Source organism: Eurypyga helias, unplaced genomic scaffold (assembly GCF_000690775.1).
Source record: "Eurypyga helias isolate BGI_N326 unplaced genomic scaffold, ASM69077v1 scaffold6948, whole genome shotgun sequence".
Lineage (NCBI taxonomy): Eukaryota > Metazoa > Chordata > Aves > Eurypygiformes > Eurypygidae > Eurypyga > Eurypyga helias.
This window is the reverse complement of record NW_010264868.1, coordinates 1-21095: the sequence shown is the minus strand read 5'-3', so window position 1 is coordinate 21095 and position 21095 is coordinate 1. Positions and strand designations below refer to the sequence as shown.

The 21095-nt window shown below is 39.0% G+C and overlaps 1 protein-coding gene across 1 annotated transcript in view; it reads right to left on the bottom strand.

The window, feature by feature from the left end:
- Positions 1-17821, bottom strand: part of FAM120B (family with sequence similarity 120B) — a 48775-nt gene extending 30954 nt beyond the window's left edge. Inside the window, exons 1-4 of the mRNA XM_010156512.1 lie at positions 16802-17821; positions 13471-13651; positions 7634-7729; positions 1431-1603 (exon numbers count right to left, since the gene is read on the bottom strand). Coding sequence (XP_010154814.1) covers positions 1431-1603; positions 7634-7729; positions 13471-13651; positions 16802-17821 — 1470 coding nt within the window. The remainder of the gene's footprint in view (positions 1-1430; positions 1604-7633; positions 7730-13470; positions 13652-16801) is intronic.
- Positions 17822-21095: the final 3274 nt, after the last annotated feature.

The window sequence follows — 21095 nt, the reverse complement described above, 5'->3', positions numbered from 1 at the left end:
TGCCATGAAAAACCTTCCATCAAACTAAGCCCTTTGCATAATCTCTCTGCTGCTATTCTGGTTGAAAACATGAGCTGCAAATCTGTTTTTAACACTGGCCATTGGATAATAAGTTCTGAAAACCGTATCCCAAACAAGCTTTTAAAAAGATTTTATTAATATGTTGTGATCAAGGCTCAGTAAACCCACGTTCTGTAGGTGTTCTGTCCTCTTACTCCTCCTTTCAATCCCAGAAAAGAAACCCTTCTCAAATAGTTTAGTAATCATGCTATGAAAGGGTGTACAGGATACTACAATAAATAAATGAAACTGTGATTTTTATATCCAAATATGAAAAAGCTTTAAACATATTTTAAGTGAAAGCGTGTGACGTGTATTGTGCTGACTTGAAACCGCAAGGCATGGAATTATGTTTAATGAGTTTCATCTTCAAAAAAACCTTCCCGTTTATATTTTGCTATACAAAAATCGTAGAAAAAAAGAGCTATATGGATCATTTGTATAATTCCCATATGCATTCGTCAATACATCACCAAAGTTTGAACGAACACATATGAAGGAAAGAGAAAGGAAAAGTCAGGGAGAACTTGCTTTCAAGCATCACACACCGGTATAAATCTGTTTTTGGGAAAGTGAAGTCTGAAAAAGCAAAACAAATGACAAAATGCAGTTCAGTGTAAGTTAGAGTGCAATGGAGTTTATCAGATTAGATAATGGCATTATAATTCTCTCACCCTTGGAGAGGAAAATCTGCTTGCAATATCAACATTTGAAAGGTGGCAAGTACAGACAATATATTAAATACCTAAGAGAAATGTAAATAATGAAGCAATACTGCATTTAATTTTGTGTTCCTTTTTAATATAATTAAGGTAGTCTGCAGGCTGCCAAATGTTTGGATTTAGAACTGTTACCTAATGATCACCTATTACTCAGAATTTAATGAGGAGAGCCATATCCTCAGATCTGGCTTGAAACTGAGTAGATTGACAAGATGGTGTGAAAAAGCAGTGAGAGCTGACTAAGTATTTATACTCTCTGTTTGCACAGCCTGCAGTCACCTGAGGGAACGTCTTCTTTTGAGGACACAAAGGAAACACAAAAAGAGAAGCCATAATTTGCAAACAGGTCCCAAAAAGCAGGGGAAATCCCTCAGCTTAAACTCTGCTAAACTGCCCACGGGGCTTTGTCACAGGCATGTGAGAGTTATGATTAACTACAAAAAAACCCCAAGTGTTTCTTGAACAGGATGATGCATGTTAAATGGGGCAATTAAAAATACTGTAATGCAGTACTATTATATTTGATCAACTATGCCTACAGTAAAGATTAAGAGAAAAACCCAGCACAGGCTAGGAAGAAACAGTTTATTAGTCAATCACATGTATAGGGGCTAACAGCAGATGAAAAAAAGCAACTGTCCCAGTTACCTGCATCATTAGATAGGCCAGCAAGCAGCAGAATGCTGCAACAGGTGCTTCTAGAGCTTGGAGCTCTTCCATCCAGTCCTGAAGGTGAAAGCATGCCAGAAATGTACTATACCGTTGCTTTTCCACTTCAGGTCCTTTGGCAAACCACAGTGTTTTCAAATTAGGTGTTCCACCTACAAAAGAAATCTATTCTTTTATCTTGGCAACAACAAGATAAAACATGCCTACCCCATTGCAATCTGAAAGGAAGCAACTGATCTGCTCTTGGCACTTGCAAGGACCACAGAGTTGAAAATAAAGTGTATTTCACAAAACTTGGCATTTGAAAAAAAATAACAAAAAAATTAAAGCCTGTAATTTAAACAAATTGTATTGAATACAGGCATGTTTAAGCAGAGTGAACTGAATTCAATTGTTACAATATAGACATCTTTGAGACATCAGGCTTTTACCCTTCGCAAGAACAAAGTTTTCCTACATGTGTGTCCACTGTTTGAGGATCCACAGTATGAAATAAGGTTAGCCTCAACATAAAACAGTGATTCAGCAGAAAACAACCATACCTGTTTCTTCTCTCTCTCTCCTAGTCCAAGCACATCAGGGGTCTTTGAAGGACCCTTGCATCACCTCCCTTATAATCACCTGTTTTACTGAACAAACAGGTCACCTATGCCATTGGCTGGCAAGCGGAGTCTCCACAAATCACTGTGCTGGTATGACTCCTCTGCAGAAGGTTCCAGTTTGGGAACAGAAATCAAGGCTAGCTGATATTTTGCACTCCCTAGGCTACTCTGTAAAACGCTGTTGCAAATATACACAAAAGAATTGTCATCAGTTATGTATAATGCATCTTTCTAGACTTTCTATAGTATCATTCACCCTGGTCTCTAAACCCTTAACATTCACCCCATGTTGCCATCCCCCAACTTGTGACACCTGTGAACTCACATAAAATTCACCCCCATTTAAATTACATTTAGTACATTATCAAAATAAACACTAATGCACGTGAAATAACAAAGCAGCTAACTGATTAAGCCTAAGAATCCCAATCAAAGGCAGAATCCTCCCATAAAGTACTGCTGCTTCTCTAGTTAAATAAAACGAGGTGTGAATTTTAAATGTGGACTAATTAAGCTACATTTGGTAACACCTTTTCTTTCTTGTGTGACGTGCAGCAGCTGCAGTCCAGTTAGGAACACTTGGTGATAATAAATGGTTAAAGTGACAAGGTGCTGAAATCTACACAGACAATGTTTATTTAACCAACAAAGCCCATTAACCAAATGGTACTAATTCTTTGGAGAGGGGGAAACTAGAAGTAGCTTCTTTCTTCATCTCCCTGATGGATGTTTCTTTTACTATTTTTAAGACTAGCTCTCCTCTCAAAAGTTTTAACCATGTAAAGAGCTACCATCATGCAATCTGTAAGTTTCTAACCTTATATATGTATTTATCTACAAAATAAGGAAAAAATCCAACAACCCACAAACCAAACAATCGCTTGATGGGTGTTAGAAACACAGGTTAGTGATAACGCAAATACTGGCAGTGAGCAGGCCAGTTCAGCCAGCATAGTAAGACCCAGATTACTGGTTTTGAAACTGGTAATTGCAGCCTTAAGAAAAAAAAAAAAAAAGGAGCAGCAGAGACTGAATTGCAGGAAGAAAAGCAAACGTAACAGGCATAAAACCAAAGCAAAGGCAACTTTTCCTACCAAGGCTAATCAACTTTAATGTGTGAGACAATTTTTACACCGGTTAACTCAAACGGTTTTGATGATTTCTGCTTTCCAGAAGGTTCCCAATCAGCTGCATATGAAGAGATACGCCAAGAATCAGTTAAAGGAAAGTACTCTTTCCATCTGTACAATTTTTTTTTTTTTTTAAATGAATTGCATCCAGGGGTATACCTAATAATAGAAATCCTTCTTTCTTCAGAGTAAAACCATGAACTACATCAATAATCAAGATTACATATCTATATTGAGAGAGCTCAACAAAAAATTCAAGACATCTCTTCCATAAACAGTTTCTTATACTTTCAGAAACAACATCTACTTGCGCCTGGGAAAAAGAGGTACTGATGAATTATGAGTTATTTACTCTGGGAAAGAAAACTTGACGCTATCTCCTTGTGGAACATACCCACCAAAAGCGTTATTTTTCTGAAAGGACCTCTTCTACAAGTAACTAAATTCTATGTAATACCCAAGACCGAGCCATTATATTAACCCTTAAATAGAAGACAAGTAAAACAATGCAACAAATTACACAAGTTTAACGACTCTCCCATCATGCAGACAGTCAACAACAGACCTAAGATTCATATACAGTTGTCATGGTTTAAGACCCCCAAAATTGTTCTCTGCTCTAGTTACATCCTCACTACATACTTTACACCAATGAGAAATCATTCCTGAATGAGAGAAAATTACTTGGATAGGGAAGAGAAATGCTTTACTTCCTGAACACATCTAAATATTTACTAAATCAACCTAAAAAAACCCCAAAACTGAGAAACACGAGGAAAACAGAACAAAACATACTTATATATAATTGATATATCTTCACTGCAAAGATTAGTCATGAGAAAATTATCTACCCTATCGGGGTCGTAGGAACCACAAGTTCTTAGGAATTACAGACTGATGCTCAAACACTGCATATGCTTATGGTTACTCTCAACAGGCACCGAACTGCGTAAAACCTGTATTCAATACTATGTAAACCTGGGAACTACAAGAGCAGCATCACAAACACCTCCATGGAGGTCAAGAGGTATTACTTGCCTAAACACAAAAATGGACAACCAACAGTTTAAAAGTATTGATTGAATTATTTTTTTCCTTTTCACTGAAACATTTAGAGACACTGTCATATAGAAAGCATCATGATAAGAACACTTCAAGGGACTACACAAATATTTATTTGAACTTCAATAACTGATTTATGATACACAATGCATGCAAAAGTTGTGGAATGCATTCATACTAGGATATCGTTGAACTCAAGGCTTATACAAAGATGATCCTCACATTCCCACCAACTTAAAACATGTCATCATTGTGTATATAGATGTATGTATAGTATTAATTGTTCATGTATATTTCAAATAATGACTATAGAAGTTTCACTGTACAAACACCAGTAATAGGACTTTTAACACTACAACATGTTGCATGCTCATATAAATACTGAGCAATAAAATTAAGTTCATTAAAACTTACTTACTAGGAACACTGAACATTAACTTGTCAACAACTGCAGACAATAAACCCAAATGCCAATTAAATCTAACCATTAAAGCAGTGTTCCAGAGACAGCATTTTGAACATAAGCATATTCATGATATATTCCTGTGAGATACAATGATGAGAATACTGAATGTACATCCAACCTCCTGTGGTATGACGCTACAACACCCTACACGTTTTCAGAAATACAACGAAAAGCAGAATCCATACGTTTCCAGCAAAAACTTCCTCTGTTCCATATACGAAGAGATCGGCTATGTTCACAAGATATGGATGTTAAACAGTATTTTCCTGGATCATAAATCTTCTAACAAAATTCATTTCTCAGAGGCGTTTTTTATCAATTTAAATGCTGCTCTGTCAATGTGTGAAAAACATCATGATCACATTCATTCAACTGAAAGAAAACATTCCAGAAGAGAAAAAGAGAGAGCATGTGAGCAAGTGCAGATGCTAATTCAGAAGACCATGTCTCAAGAAAAACAGATGTTCAAAATATACACTGTATTTTAAATATATTTTAAGCTATCATCTCACAGCCTTTAGGATTCAGTATTTCTTAAAAAAGCTAACATTCAATCTATCACCTGTAAGCTTTTCAGATACAAGACAGTTCTGCTGTTTTATATACACACAAAAAAATGTGAATTCTACTTTTTTTGTAAAGATAATGCAAAATTTAAAATATTTATGGTTATGCGCATTACAGTTCAAAGTTCGTAACAAATATTCTTTCTTCAGACTTTTTAACCAAAATCAAATTTAATAGGGTCAGGACTTCCCATATATTCCCAGTACACTTCTACACAAGTAGTCGTGATGAGAAGGTTATAACTTTTCCCAAAAAAGACAAGAAAAAGAACCTTCCCAGATTACTTGCACCTGCAATTTGTCAAATAGTTTCTAGTATTTTTTCCCTCTTTTTTGAGTAACCTGATCTCAATTGACAGCTTTAAACTCTAACTTCCTATAACAACTTCTTTAAATTTAGCTCTAAATACGATGCCCGTCTGAAAAATGTGATGCGCTGTTGAGAACCTTATTTGGTGAATTAGAAAGTCATGCTGTGGAAAATAGAAGATGCATGAGCGAATGCAAGGCATACAAATATGGACTGCAAAAATTTTAGAAAAATATTTGTTCGCTGAAGGAATGACAACAGAGCACTAAAAATAAACACTAGAAGTCCTCCTCCCCTTTTTTAATAGTCTGCCTGAACAGTCTTTCATTACCGAGTTAGTGAAGATTATGGCTGAGAAGATGTTGTTTTTATAAACTCCTTTTATGTGGTTGCTATCAACAAGCAAACACTGTGATTTTAAATCCTGTTTATTGTCAACATGAAGGTGGGTTCTATGTGTAGCATGTTTGCAGGGCAGTAGGACCAGAATACATGAGATTAAATGGATTCCCCTCCAGAAAGGGAGGAAGGGACCATACTACCTGGGAAGGAAAATTTCACAACAATAAATACAGCATATTTGCCATGCAAACTGAAATGTAACTCCTAGGTATGCTTTACACTTTGTTGAGTTTTGTTTGCTTATTTTACAAATGCATGTTCCCAGACCACTGTATGCTGAAATAAAACAGTTGTACGGGACAGACCGATCAGTTTTTACCCTGCATATTCATATCCATTTGGAAAGTTTCACAGCAATTTCATGCTATCATCTAGTCAGTTAGATAATCACTCTCCTAAAATTGTATTGGGGTGCCAGACAGAGAAAAAAAACTATGTATCACACATACTTTGTCTATATAATTCATTTGTTCCAATCAGCTCCTTTCAAAAGGATTTTGAAAATGGTGATACCTAAAGACCCACTGGTTTTTCTTCATCCTTGAGTCTGAAGACTCTCATAAAATATACAAGTTTCAAACATGAAGATAAACACACAAGCTTAGGATACCTTAAAAGAAAATTTACTATAACCCTAGAAAAATCAAAAGAAAGTAGACTCTAAAACAATTCCCAACATAAATAAAAAAAATCAAAACCCAATAAAACACAACTCTCAGGAAGTCAAGTAGATAATTTTTCATAACAAGATTCATTGATACACAATACCAATGATAACTAACTCATTTCATATGAAAGACTATGAAATACTCCAAGCTGATGGCCATGATAGTGGATGTTGGACAGAAAGAGAGCTGCGAGCGTAAAGACAGAGGGGTTATGACTACAGTAGCATGGACAAACGAACAATTAGGACAGTTTTCCCTCTGAAATAACAGAACCGATACAGTGCTGTTTACTTCCTATCCTAAATGTGTATTGCATGATACAAGTTAGTGATAAAGAGGTGAGTGACACATACAGCGCCCAATCTTTTCACTGAAGTGTACGATACTTCCTCGGAAATATAAAACATTCCTCATAACACTAATTTCACTAAAAGTGTTCATGAACGTGACATTTACCAAAGGAAAGAAGATGAAACCACACAAAACACTTGATGCTTAAGACAGTAGAAGGAGCTTCACAGAAACAGATAGCCTAATGATTTTTTTTATTGAAAGCTGTATTCTTTCTTGGAATTGTCCCAGATGATCTCAAAATGGTCCTTTTTTACAGTCCCCGCCAGTCTCATAAACACATTCTCTCAAACAGCTTAATAGAAGATTTTTAATATGGTCCTACCACCGCTTATCCTGGCCTCAGAGCTGTATTTAGAACCTCTAAGAAATTGTTGGCATTTCAGAGCTGATGTTTGAATTAGCACTGGGTTTAGCAAGACACAGCAGTAACATGTAGCTCAAAGCTACAAAATCACACGGGGTAATTAAAAGCAATTACAGACATGCAGTGCTTCTGCTTTAGCTCTTTGTTCTCCACAGTCATTTTGGATTCCATATCAAACATGTGATGATGAATTATCTAATCACCTGATTTTAGTGATGTCATTATTTCAGTTCACACTTGAACACATTTTTATTCTACCTGGAACAGAAGGTTGTACAGGTTGTATCAGCTCTGGCTGCTGGAGAGGATTTCCAGAATAGACAAACCATTCTTTTACCAAAGGATAGGCTCCACCTAAAAAAAAAAAGACAGAATCGGATCAGAAGTCAAATGCAAATGCTTTGACACTAGTGTAGAAGTTGGAAGCAGTGATCAGGATTCTGAAGTAATAGAAGGCACTTCATAATGACTAGTTTGCTTAGCTTCTTTAAAAACAAATCAAGAAAAATTAGTTTTATTATCTTTATGACAAATCATCAGAACAAATGAGAAGAGTTTGAATTATGTACTATAAACATGAGTTTGGAGTTGGGAATTGCAGCCAAAAATGCAAGTACAAAAGTCTGTGGAAAGTATTCTAAAATGGTTTTCAGCCAGTGTTAGGCCTTCCCATTCCAAGGGAGTTCAGGAAGCTGTGGAGGTATCTGGCATAGCTTAGGGACCTACATGAGCTACCTCTGTCTCTCAGAGCTGTCACACTGCCACATAATCAGGCAGTCCTGAACAGGATTCTCCATCCAACTTGCCCTGACATTTCCTGTGTCAGGTTTTGAGACAAAATCTTTCTAAGAAGGCCCTGATGGCTATTTGAATGCTGACAGCAATGGAGTCATCCCACTGTCAGATGCAGAGCTTTTACAGACTTTTATCCAGGCTTTTTTCCAGACCTTTTATCTAGTATAAAGGGGTTGATTATGCATAATAGATCAAGTAGCTTCCCACCCCCTAAGCCCAACTCTGCCCCACCCCCCTGTAAAGGGTAGGGTACCTCTTAAATTAAAAATTTCACCACTTGAGTTGTGCATCTAACTACTTGATGCTCAAAAAAAGGGCAAATGAAAATACCTTCAGAAAAAAAAACCAAGACCTTCAGAATTTCTGAAATGCAGTCTATTCAATTTCCAACAGTCAGCTCATCATAATTCTAATCAAGTCTTAAAAAAAAAAAAAAAACCACAAAACTAGAACCATTATCATTGTTATAAATGGTGCCCAGATTTTGCTTATGGTAACTGTGTCATAGTGCGCTGTATTTTCATCCTCTGTAGTCTGGTAAACAGTATGCAGCAAACAGATTTAGCCAGCCCTGGGCACTTGGAATAGTGTTTGCAAATCTTTCCCAGGAAAATCTCAAAGCTGCTTTTTTTTTTTAAATCTTGTCCCTTTCCAGAATTACAGAATTGCACCTCTAATTCCTTGCAGTTCTCACCCACTGCTGAAGCCACTGTTATTAAAAATTACTGCCTTTTACCACCAATTCCAATCACTCTGCACATTACTGCACAAGTATTTCTGATGCCACATTATGAACCCTAATCAAAAACTTCCCCTATCTTAAAACAAACCAAACAAATCCCTCCAGTACTCTCCTACCCTCCAACACCCTGAAAAGTTTGGTCACATTGGTTTCCTGATCTTGTTCATAGCCCAACACTGCGAACAACTGTTGGCATGAATGAACGAGTCAGTGTGCTATGGTGCAAGGGCAGAAATGCCTCAGATGGAGTTCTGGTGTCAAGGATAAGAGAGGTGTGAATAGAACACAACCAAATCTGTTCTACAGTCCTGCTACTTCTCCCTTCCTTACCCATGGACCTGCAGCACAAAGTCCCAGTAAAGGTGAGGGACTAAAGAACCAACAGCTGGAGTAAGAGGAACAGCATTACATCTGGCTTGCCATGCTTCACTGGTCAAAAACTGATGACATTAAGAATAAAATGAAAAATGCCTACACTAGGGGTAAAAAAGCCTTAAACTGCACATTCCAGTAGCTGAATAGTCTCACATCTTGATAATAAATCATTGCCTATGATAATGCTGTTTCATGAACAAAGCATTCCAATTTAATATGCCAAAGTCACTTTCAGAAATATTCTGATGTTTTAGCATTCTGGTTCAGGATTTATTATGCAAATTACTCTGCTTTATTCAATCTATTCAGCTCACTCAGCCTCACAAATTTCAGCCTGGCTTCTTAAGGAAGCAAGCCTAATACAATTAGGACATCTGTCTTATAATTAATTCATGGATGCACTGCTCTGTTTCAACCAATTCTGAAAGAGGAGAAGAGATTTCAAATGTATTAAATTCCTAAACATTTTGTGAAACTGGTGACTCAGCTGACAGGGTGATCCTATTAGGCACCAACCGAAAGGCAGGAAACTCAAGTCACCTGTTGTATCCAAACTGGATGGCAAATCAATACACAGGTATTGAACAACTAGAGCTGAATAAAAATGTAGGTGGGATCTGGGGAGAGCAGAGGGCAATAGGAAACATACTCGAGAGCACCATATATTGCAGGAGGGAGCTGTCGAGGACATGGGGAGAAGTTAAAAGGATGCTAGGAAGGAGCATGGAAATAGAAAAGCTTTGCTGAGGGGAAGCTGGTGTGGGGAGTCATTCTTTATGAGTTCGACAACTCACCGAACAACTTGCCAAACTGTCACTTGACTGCAAATGCCAGTGAAATATTATTTTTACATCACCCATTAAACACAGTAAAGAGAGAAGTCAATAGGAAACCTCAAGTTTTGTTCTTTTAATCTGTGTGAATGTTGGTACAGGATGTAGCACCACATCAGCTGACTGCTTTTCACTATCATAACCCATTAGTCACTAAAGTACATGACTATTCACGTAAGTAGCCAAACAAATATAGCTGAAAGCAGGGTCCTGCAAACCGACAGCACATTAACGCACCAAGAACAAATGTCAACCTTCCTTGCATGGAAATATTTCCAGGAAAAAAAAAAGTAGTCATTTTTCAAACATTTTTCTCCACAGCTCCCCACAAACTATCATCAGTGAAATTCAAGACACAGCAGTTCCTTTGGTTAAACAGACTGACCTGTGGAAGCACTGCTTAGGCAGCCTAAAGAAAATTTCACCTATGTGCAAAGCACCAAAACACAAGACAGTTGAAAACTGTTATGTGTGCTCCTCTACACCTGCCACAATGCCAACCCTCCTGAGCCACCACTATGAACTGGCAAAAACTCTGCCAAGGGAGTGTTTTTGACAGTGTCAAAACAAGGGTCAGCCTGGCCTGCTAATGTTAGAACTGGGAGTGATGCCAGGACTTCCAGGAGCCGGCCACGTTCTCAGGCCACATTACATAACCTCCTGATGGGCAGCAGTTAGGCTGGTGCAGGTATTTCCGTCCGCGGAGATAGTGCCAAAACCTGCCGGCTTTGTTCTGAACTCTTCGCCCACAAAAGAGTGAGCTTGGCTGGCCCAGCAAGGTGCATTACTTAGTTGTTTTCCCCTCCTGCTTGAATTTTTCCAGTAGTACTGGTTTTCTAGGACAGATGCTAAAAGTTGACAATGTATATATCACTATATGTAGTATTCCACTTATGATCAGAAACAGCTCCTTTCATTACAAAGGTACCTTTAAAATACACAGAAAACAAATGCCATGCTACCAGGATCCCCCTCCCTATTTATTTTGGTAGGGTTAAAAATAAGGCTGTGATTCTAGCAACATTTCTGGGAGCAAAGGTATGCCCATACTTACCGCACCCCAAACTGAGCCAAAGGCACAGCTTCAGGAGCAATTCTTCCAGCAGCACTGTGCCAACTTTTTCAGGCAAGCACTGATTTGCACATTTCCACTCCCTGCCATTCCCCCAGGCTGTTTCACTACAGCTGTTTGTGGCTACACAAAGAGTCCAGTGGGGAAACAGAACCAGGACAGTTACCTGGCTGCAAGGAAGGGAGGGAAGAAAGAGAGGAGCTATTTTCAGTTTCTCAAACTAGGCCACCATGCAGCTGCACAAACAGCTGCACCCGCACAACTGAGAGGTTGCACAGGGACTGAAATGAGTGGCTGTGCAAGACAAATAAACTGGCGCTGACAGCAAAAGAAATGCTTATCACACTGTGGCTTCAGGGGAAGTGGCATGATCTGTGCAGGTGATTTCAAAGGATATGACAACCATCAGCTCCTATGGCCTCTTGGGTCTCTTAGACACCCTTGGAAATCACAGCCTAGATATTCAAAACTAACTGTTTCTTGTTTCAGGATGGAGGATATAGTTTACAGTATTTTTAACCTGTTCTTACTAAAACTGTGACTGCTGCTTTTACTAAATGTTGGCTGCTTTGCTACAAGGTCAGTTGTCAAACTGTGAGGTCAGTTTCAGATACAGGAATCTTGAAACAGGGGGATCTTAAGAAATAAAAAAGGGGATTACTGGCACATACATCTCCAGTGCAAACTGGAACATTGTGTAGTTAGCTTCGGAAGAGGTACATCAGCAACTGTATCACAATGGCAGCAGACTCCACATGGACTGATTTAATTGGTTGATTCCTTCCAATAAACTCCTTTTTAATGCTAATCAAAATTAATTCCACAGTATACTACAACCTACATACTGTGCCTGCCCATGCAGACACACACTACCTACGTTCCTGGAAGGGTTAAGGATTGAGGGGGCACTATGATTTACTTTAGCAAATTATCTATGGAATTTGAAACATGAGCCGAGAACAAATAATATGTGTTACCTGTGGTTTTATTCTAAAATTACTTTCTTAAAAGAAGACCTCTTCCATGTTAAAATTTCATTTTCAGTAGGATTCTAAATTAATGTTTCTGTATTTCAATTCTAATCATCTTCATCCCAGCCTACAAACCCTGTAACACAAATGCAAATCTGCCTACTACCGTGCCATCTTGCAGCAACAGTTGTTAATTAGAAGTTTGGTCTGGGTGTTTCTGAAAACATCAATGAATATCCTGCTGCTTAGAGGAATAAACAAAACCCAACCAATTTATAATTGTCTACAAAATTTAGAGGCAGTAGGCCGAAAAATGAAAAATGACAGATGTACATGATTACTGCTGAGATTTTTGTTACTCTCTCCAAATGACTATGTAAGTTCTGATTCAGTTTTTCCTATTTTTTTTTCCTATTATGGCACAACTTCAACCCCTAGTTGTTGAAGGAAGTCAGGTACTTAATTACCTTTCTGTGCCTTTCTAAGCACACAGTTTGAATATTAGGTTTGATGGCGGTGCCCTTTCATCAACAAAATGTAAAGTGATTACCAAGGAGAAATCAAGATATTATAAAAAGAAGTTCAGAACATTTTTTATTTTCAACTCACTGCCTAAAAGACTTGTAAATATAACATTTAACTAATGGAAGCCTTAAGAACATAAAATTTGTCCAAGGAAGTGAATAAAGAATTCTCTGTCTTAAAGCAGAAGAATGGAAGCACAGATACACATACCTGCTACAGAATCTGTTTGTACCACTGGAAAAAGGAATCATAGTTTCTTGCACTTTCATCAAAGAACTGGCATGACTACTTGCATTTGTTTTACTACAGTAACTATATTTGACTATCCATTGCTCTTAAAATTGCAGACTTAAAATCAACAGAAAGTAATACTGTAACAGTGCACTACTCTTTTGCAGAAGTGTATTACAACTCAAAAATTCATCAGGAGCTACGCTTGCCAAAGCAACATAAGGCTTCATATCCTCTCGAACTTTTTAAATCTTCTAAATATCATTGTTTTGCTCAAACTTTGGATCTTTAACAACTTTCACAGCTTCCCATTTAACAAGGAAAAAAACCCAATTTTTAAAAATGTCTTTCAAAGCTCTGAACAGCATGTCGAAAAAAACACAATTTCATTGTCACATTTTCTCTTGATTCCTTAAGAAGCACACCTCAGCTGCCCACAGTTTTTATCCCAAGTGCCATGCTGATGTAGCCACTGAAACAATGAACTCAAGATTTCATATTTCAAAATCGAAAGTGTACTTGAATAATGGTGAAAGCAGTTATATCCTTACCTTTTCCAGATTCCAACAAGACAGAATAAATATGCTGACGAGCAGGGCGGTAGATAAGTGCCTGTCCAGGAATCTCTCTATCACAATCATCTTCCAAAGAGTTGCTGCACTCAGTCTCTCCATTACTCAGGATATTGAAGATTGTGTAATTTTCAGATCGGATATGCTGTTCTTTAGCTAACTGTTGGTTCAAAGAAGGAAGAAAGCATTATCTCCAAAATTAAGAAGGATCAAAATGTAATAAAACAGATTCACTGTTCAAGGAAACTGGCCAGGAAGGGAGCAAGTGCTTTTTCAAATAACACCAGTATAGTATATTTTAGAAATCTTTTTGTGGATAGCAATTCCCAGGAAACCCATCACTGCCTTTCTTAGCCCCTTCTTGAATTCTTAAAACTTGGGTCATTTAATGACAGTTTTTTAGAGAGTAGTTACTCTTAAAATGCATTCTGAATTCAGACAAAGAAAACTGAGCCGTCCTCCTGAAAACGTATCTTCCCTCTAAATGGTGAGTGAAGGCATGACAAAACCCAAACTTGTAATTTTATTGCAAGATGAACTACATAAGACATCTCCATTCCTTTCCTGAGCTGACTTTGCATAGTTTACATTGTGGTGAAATCAGAATACTTAACTTCACCACGCTTTTACACTGCAGTAGCCCTTCCCCAAGAAAAGAAATACAATTTGCTCTAGTGAGGAAAACCATGTCTGCAGGCTGTTGCTGAAAAGCAGAATCACAGCATCACCCAGGCTGCCTATTAAGCATGTGCTGGATGCAGATACATCTGGCTACAGCAGCCGGCTACAGCAGCCGGCTACAAGCAGCCTTGGTACCAACAGGGACCACTGGTCTGGAGCAGTTCAGAGAGAGAAGTAACAAGGCTGCTCTCAGCCAGCACAGAATTTCAACCAGTAACACTTGTAATCTGGACTGGACAAATGCTGAGCCGGGCAGACTACTTCCCAACCTCAGACCAAAACTACGGAGGTGTTCGAACAGCTGAATGGAGCCAATTATTTCCATGGGGTGCCACTAATAAATTCTGCTGGACCTATCCCGCACAGTGAGCAGGCACTGAAGTTTCTCTGCTCTGCATTCCCTGCATGTGTCACACTATCTCCGTTATTTGGGCGGTGCCATCCAGACAGCTACCTCAGCCTGTTTCACTGGGAATTACCAGGTCACCAGCCAGAGCCAAATCAACCATTTCTGCAGAATGCCAGCATCTGCAAATCTGGGAACTCAGCAGGTCAAAGCTGCAGTCAATCACTGGGTCATTACTGATCAGAACTAATTCTACTGAAACACTTTCAGAAGAAATTCTCACATGAGCATAAAATCAGTGATAGGCTTCTGTGTACAATGCCAATCAACAAAGCATTTTCTTATAGCAATAAATTAATGGTTACCCTAGAAGAAATACTTCAGTATTCCTAATATACATAAACAATGTAATCCCCCAAATACTTCTGTATAAAGCAAAACCAGAGTTAAGTATTTCTAAGCACGATTTCAACAAAGCATACTAGTTTCTTGCAATTTGCCAATAATCTACACATCATTAGTACTGAAAAAAACCAAGCTGATTTCGAAAGTATTGCTATATCCAATGCCGCATCTTGAAAACTATTCCTGATGTACACCTACAGTCCACTAGAAAGTTATGTTTTTCTTTTCTGAGGGAAGCAGCAACATGAGGCTATGTCCTCAAGGTTGTAACAGAGTTGTGTATGTCATTCACATGCAGCTCAGATTATGTGCAAGAAAACAGAACTACATATGGCTTTCCAAGCATGAAGCAAAGCACACACATTACATGCACAAATATTTAAACACCTGTAACAAAAACAAAAGACAAGTTAACGTGTCTGCAACTTTGACTGTAATTTTCCTTGGCTCAGAAACTGGCTTAACATAGGATTTATGCAGCAACAGTGAGGCATTCTCCAATGGTGTTTCTAAACATTATTATTTTATTCCAAAAGTAGCTCAGCATGATGCTAGAGAACTGCAACCCTTCAAATCAAAGATCAAGCCAAGAAATAATGCCCACTTGTCATAAAAACCGCATGGTACAGTCTCTTAAGAAGTAAGGATATTACCACTATTACCCTGGACATAATCCAACCTAGATAATTACATTCTGGCTAAATTTTCCTTGCACTTATTTTTCAACACTTCATTAGAACGTAAGTTTGTTGGGTTTTGTGAATAATGTCTTCTCTAACTACTACAGTCAAAAGTGACATTTATTGTCTCTATGTGTGGTTAATAAAAAACACCAAATTATCTGCAGTTCAGCTGAAATAAGCACTGCATAGGTTACAATGTAGTTTTTACATCTTTTAGACTTTTTTTGAAATGGAAAATGGAAATTATAGTATTAGAGTCACATCAGGAAACAGAAAAACAGTTTTAAAGAAAATGCTCAAGGTGAGACAAAAAAAAGACTGAAGTCTATAGACAGGTAACAAAACAGAGTAACACATGGCTAATACAGGGTCTAAAATATACTACCTCATGTAGATTTTTTTTAAATTAAATCTCAATAGGTTATCTGAATTGCCATGAATTTACAGAATTGTACGTCAGACTTAGTACTCTTACATAAACTCTTGATGAAAGGTAGCTCAGTTTTTTCTTCGCCAGGTAGGCTACCCTAGCTAACACATCCAATCTCTCAGTGACCCACTCTGACTGTACCATTCCTCACCCCAACACCTGCACATCTCTACCCATGTGGGAAACCTTAAGTGAAACTTGCTCGGACAGCCCTGCCCTTTAAGGATTAACAAGCCACTCAAAGTGCTTTCGGCTCAGTCAGGGACTACAAATCTGAAGGATAATTAACCTGACCCAAAATTCAGGAAATACAGATTTACAGGAAGTTTCTTCATCTCTTCCACAACAGCAATTTCAACTTCTTCATTCTTGGCAGAGCTTACTTTGACAACTGGACTGCATGTGCCAGGCACAGCCAAGCAGACCACTAACCAGCTGCAGCTGACCTCTGGGTTCTCAAAGCAACTCTTTACATTGTGCGATAGGTGGGAACTACATCTCTACGCCCAGCTACAGGCCTATACAGGAGCTGCTCCCAATTATCTGACCCATCTGATACTTCAAAAAGAGAGGAACCGCTTTTAATTAAATGTGCTGCATCTGTCCTCACTGCAATGCCTTTAATAGTCCTAACCACAGCTCTACTCTACAGAAGGAAGTTTTGCTCAAGGAAACTTAAATCAATAGGTTTGGTGTACTCATTACCAACTTCCACTGAGTAGTCATGGTAATAAAGTAACCATTAAGCTTTAAAACACAAGGTACCTGAAAGATTTCCTTATCTTGACACAGGGCTGTTTGCTGTTGAAGAGAGAACTTTTGGCAATTTGTTAAGTCAGGAGGAATCCACGGAGACTGCTGCCCAGGCAAAAGATAGGACTCCACTCCTCTGTAAAGTAATGTCTTGTCTGACCCCAAAGGTAGCATCTCTTCCAAGTGTTTCAGGCTGCTGTACGAGCATGGAATTTTTGAGATGTAATCTGCCACAGCTAGGAGTATGTTTGTTCTTCTGTTGTAGCTGTTGTTCGTATGGGGACTGGTGGCTAAACATTTACGCCAAAAGCCTTCCAACATGCTCTCTGGAACAACATCATTACCAAGCAAGCAAGCAAAGAGGGGGAGGTGTGCCAAACTAAGACCCAACGCACGGCAAAGCTCTTCTCGAGAGTACATAACAGTGACCAGTCTGTCCAAACGGAGCTTCTCAATGGAAAAGTAGGGGCATGTATTATAGATGAGGTAGTCACTATCTTGCCCAAGAATTCCCATGCAGTTATGTTGCAAACCATACGCAGCCACCTCACAGTCTGCCTCTTGCAGTGTGCATACTGTCTTTTGACCAAGCGACTTCAGGGCAAAACGTGTAAAAGTCGGCAAAGCTGAAGGAATGACGAACATTCCTCGCCCCGGTTGTTTCCTGTGAGTCTTGATAAACTGAAATATCCTGGCTATTTCCTTCTTATTCTTCAACCTCCGTTTGATCCACTCATCTCTCTTTTTGTCTTCTACCACTCCGTCAAAGTAAAACACCAACTTGATACCAGCTGCCGTAAAAGCTTTGATAAAATCCTCTAAATTGGCAAGGTACTCCCGCCACTGGCCACCACACACCCAGGACTCTGGTGTGTACCACTGTCTAACACAACTCATGGCATCTACTACGATAACAGGCAGGAAATCGGGATGATCGATGCGATGTTTTTCTGCCATCTCTCTCAGATCTATCGTTCTGCATGCACCAGGACAAACTCCTGTCACAAATCCCTGCAAACCTTTAATGCCCATGGCTGATCTCTGAAACTCACAGCAGTCTGAAAGAAAAATAAAAATAACATTCTAAAATGCAATGCTGAGAAACATAATTAAATTCTACAATTAAAAAAAAACCCCAACCCAAACGATACCAAAGAGCTATTTTTCTGCTTTTGCGAATAGCTTGTTGTGTCACCGTGCCCTTCAAACAGTTTGAACCAGTTAACTTCCAATCAACAAACTGGAAATAAGTGCCCATTCACTTTGCCTTCCATTTCTGCTTTTTATATCAGTGAAAACTGTAAATATCAAGAGGTTTTCATAAACACGACTTTAAACACTTCAGATTATTCATGTAAAATACAGAAAAAAAAACCACTGCTAGAAAAACAAGTACAGACGTAATTAAAAGCTTTAGAACATCTTGGCTGACAGTGTGTAACACAGAAATTAATGGCTTGATTTTCACACTAATAGTATACAAACACCTTTAATCGAAGTCAGTGGGAAAATGCTGAATAACTTTGGAAATCAGTCTTGTACCTTGATTGTGCAAATGGCTCAGTTACCACCATCTGGGTTTATAGACCGTAGCCCATCGATACAGCACCAGTTGCAACACCTCTGCTTCTGCAACGGTTCTGGCAATATCGGTTCTGCTTTGAGGCAGACATTCAATACATGTTACCATCCTGTCATTTGAAGACATAGTTTTAAAGACCTGTTTAAAGAATCAGAGGTTCACCCCTATTTTGTGACTCTACAAATCTGACCATCATGAATAGTGGTTTGTATATTAAATGGGATTTCTAACATGCAAGGCAATTTTGAACCAATCTATTTTAAGAAGTCACAGGTGCAAACATTAGCTGGAAATTAAATGATTAAAAATAGAACAAGCCTCTTTTCAGTTTAGAAAATACTGAAAGATTAAAGAATGGAGTCTCCAAATTCTGTGACAGAACTTAGTATGGGGCCAAATGAACCAATTTACATGTTTTGTAGAGAGAGTTGTGGGATAAAATTACAATTGTTGATTACCTCCATATTTATTTCCAGAAATCTCACTGCAAAGAAGATTGGCACAGCTTCTACGTTACGTGTGCTCTTTCCTCTACTACAGCATTAATTTCCACTATAACAGCACCATTTTGTTTTAAAGGACGACCTTCCAATGAAAAATGGAGGTAAGAAGCTCCATAAAGCTTTGTTTTCTTCTTTAGTCTCATAAAATCTGTTTTGTTTTTATTTTGATTTTACTGGAAAGTCAAATTCCTTCCCAGTTAAACAGTGAAGAAATTCACTGTTTTAATTAAGAGAGGTACAACTTTTCCTGTTTTTCACACTGCTGGTTTCTGACAATTTCAATTACAGACCATCTCAAGAGTGTTACGTTACAACATACATGCTTATGGTATACAAAAAGAAAAACAAAAAAGGAAGTTGAATTCAAAGTATTGTGAATCAACAGCTTTTAAAGGTATTCTTGAGTCCTCAGAGTTTAAATATCTAATTACCCCCAGACAAAGTTTTTGAATACCATCCTCTTTAACTATAGAGTGGTCTGGGCTGGAAGGGACCTTTAAAGCTTATGAGCAGGGACATTTTCAACTAGATCAGGTTGAGACCCATCCAGCCTGACCTTTAATGTTTCCAGGGATGGGGCATCTACCACCTCTCACAGCAACCTGTTCCTATGTTTCACCACTCTCATTGTAAAAAACGTCTTCCTTATGTAGGCATTTCATATTGCATAATATAATAAAGCTGAAAGCATACAGTAGACCTCTTTGTTATAAACCCAGAAATAAATGCGTATGAATCTGCTTCGTTGCTGCGCATGGATACAAGGTAGGGCACCGCCTTCTCTGCAACGCCACTTCCAGTGCTACCTGGGTACCCTTAAGACTCCAGCCATTTGATTTTCCAGGAAGGCTGCATCTCTGATTCCAAGCTGTTTGAGCACTGGTAGGTTATCAGGTTTTATTACTTTCCATAGGGACCCAGCAATGGGTGTGAAGGTCTTCGTCTTTCCATCACTAACACATGTGGACAGACTAAATGGTGTGAGGTCACTACACAGCCACGGTATGCCCTGGCAGGTCTTACTTCCACAAAAATGCACTGCATCCAAGAAAGTTTTAGTTATGATTCAGTACAGACTCTGTTCTTAGCGATCACACACCTAGAATGAGAAGTGTGGTAAACAACTGACTAGCTATACCACACTGTAATAAAGGGAAAAAAACCTTTCCCACCTCCTCATACCTGTATTCGAAGGACTCTTCTTGTCTAACTATTTAAGCGAGTAGATGTTAGAGATTATCAGAAAAATTTTCATTACCAGTACTGCTTAATCACTTGAAAGTTCACACACAAACACACAGCACACTTAGCATTTTAATTTTACTATCACATTCACTGAAAGCATAATAAAAAAGTTTGTATTTTGTCAACCATCCTGTTTCACTACTAGATAGTAACAGGCTTGTTAAGGAAAACACCCTCTAACCCATCACAGTAGAAGAGAACGAGTAGTCTACTGACTTGAGAAGTGCTTTCATCTGAGGCACCTCAATAAAGTTATCAGAGTAACGACTAAAATTACTTATGCTGTAATTCTAAGTTTCCCAGGAGAGGGAAACACTCACATTCTGTGCAACAGGTGAACAGTTGAAGGCTGGACGGTTATTTCTAATGTTACTTGTGTGAATCGGAGACCTCAGGTTACCACAGGATGTCAACCCCACTATTATCAAGTGCATGAATCCACAGGGGTAAAAAAAGTTTTCTCCACAAACTGAAACAATGAAAAGCCTTTTCCTCCCATTTTATACCAACACAAAAATTCAGAGATGACCCCTCCAACAGCCGACACCACCACTAACTTCATCTTATCAGCAAACAACCTCCACGACACAAATTTTATCAGTAACCTGCAGCATCGCAAAGGGTTGTTAGCAGAAACGTTCACAAGAAAAGCCCCAGGCCCCAAAAGAGGCCTCCAGCCGAGGCGCACAGCACATAGGACGAGGAGCAAAGCCCTCCCCTTCGGACACACAGCGGCGCGGAGAGAGACCCGCAGCCCCCCACTGCCTCGAAGGGCCGGAGACTGTCCCGACAGCGGGAGGCCACAGGCAGGAGACGGGCCGGGGGTATCTGCTCGCCGCTGAGAGGAGCTGAGGCCTGCCCCGGGCGAGCTGCGAGGGCCACTGCGTCCAGCCTCGGAAGGGCTAAGCCCATCCCTCGGGAGGCCGTGCGGCGCCCCGGCCACGCCGCGAGCGAGAACCGGGGCTCCCGTCGCTCA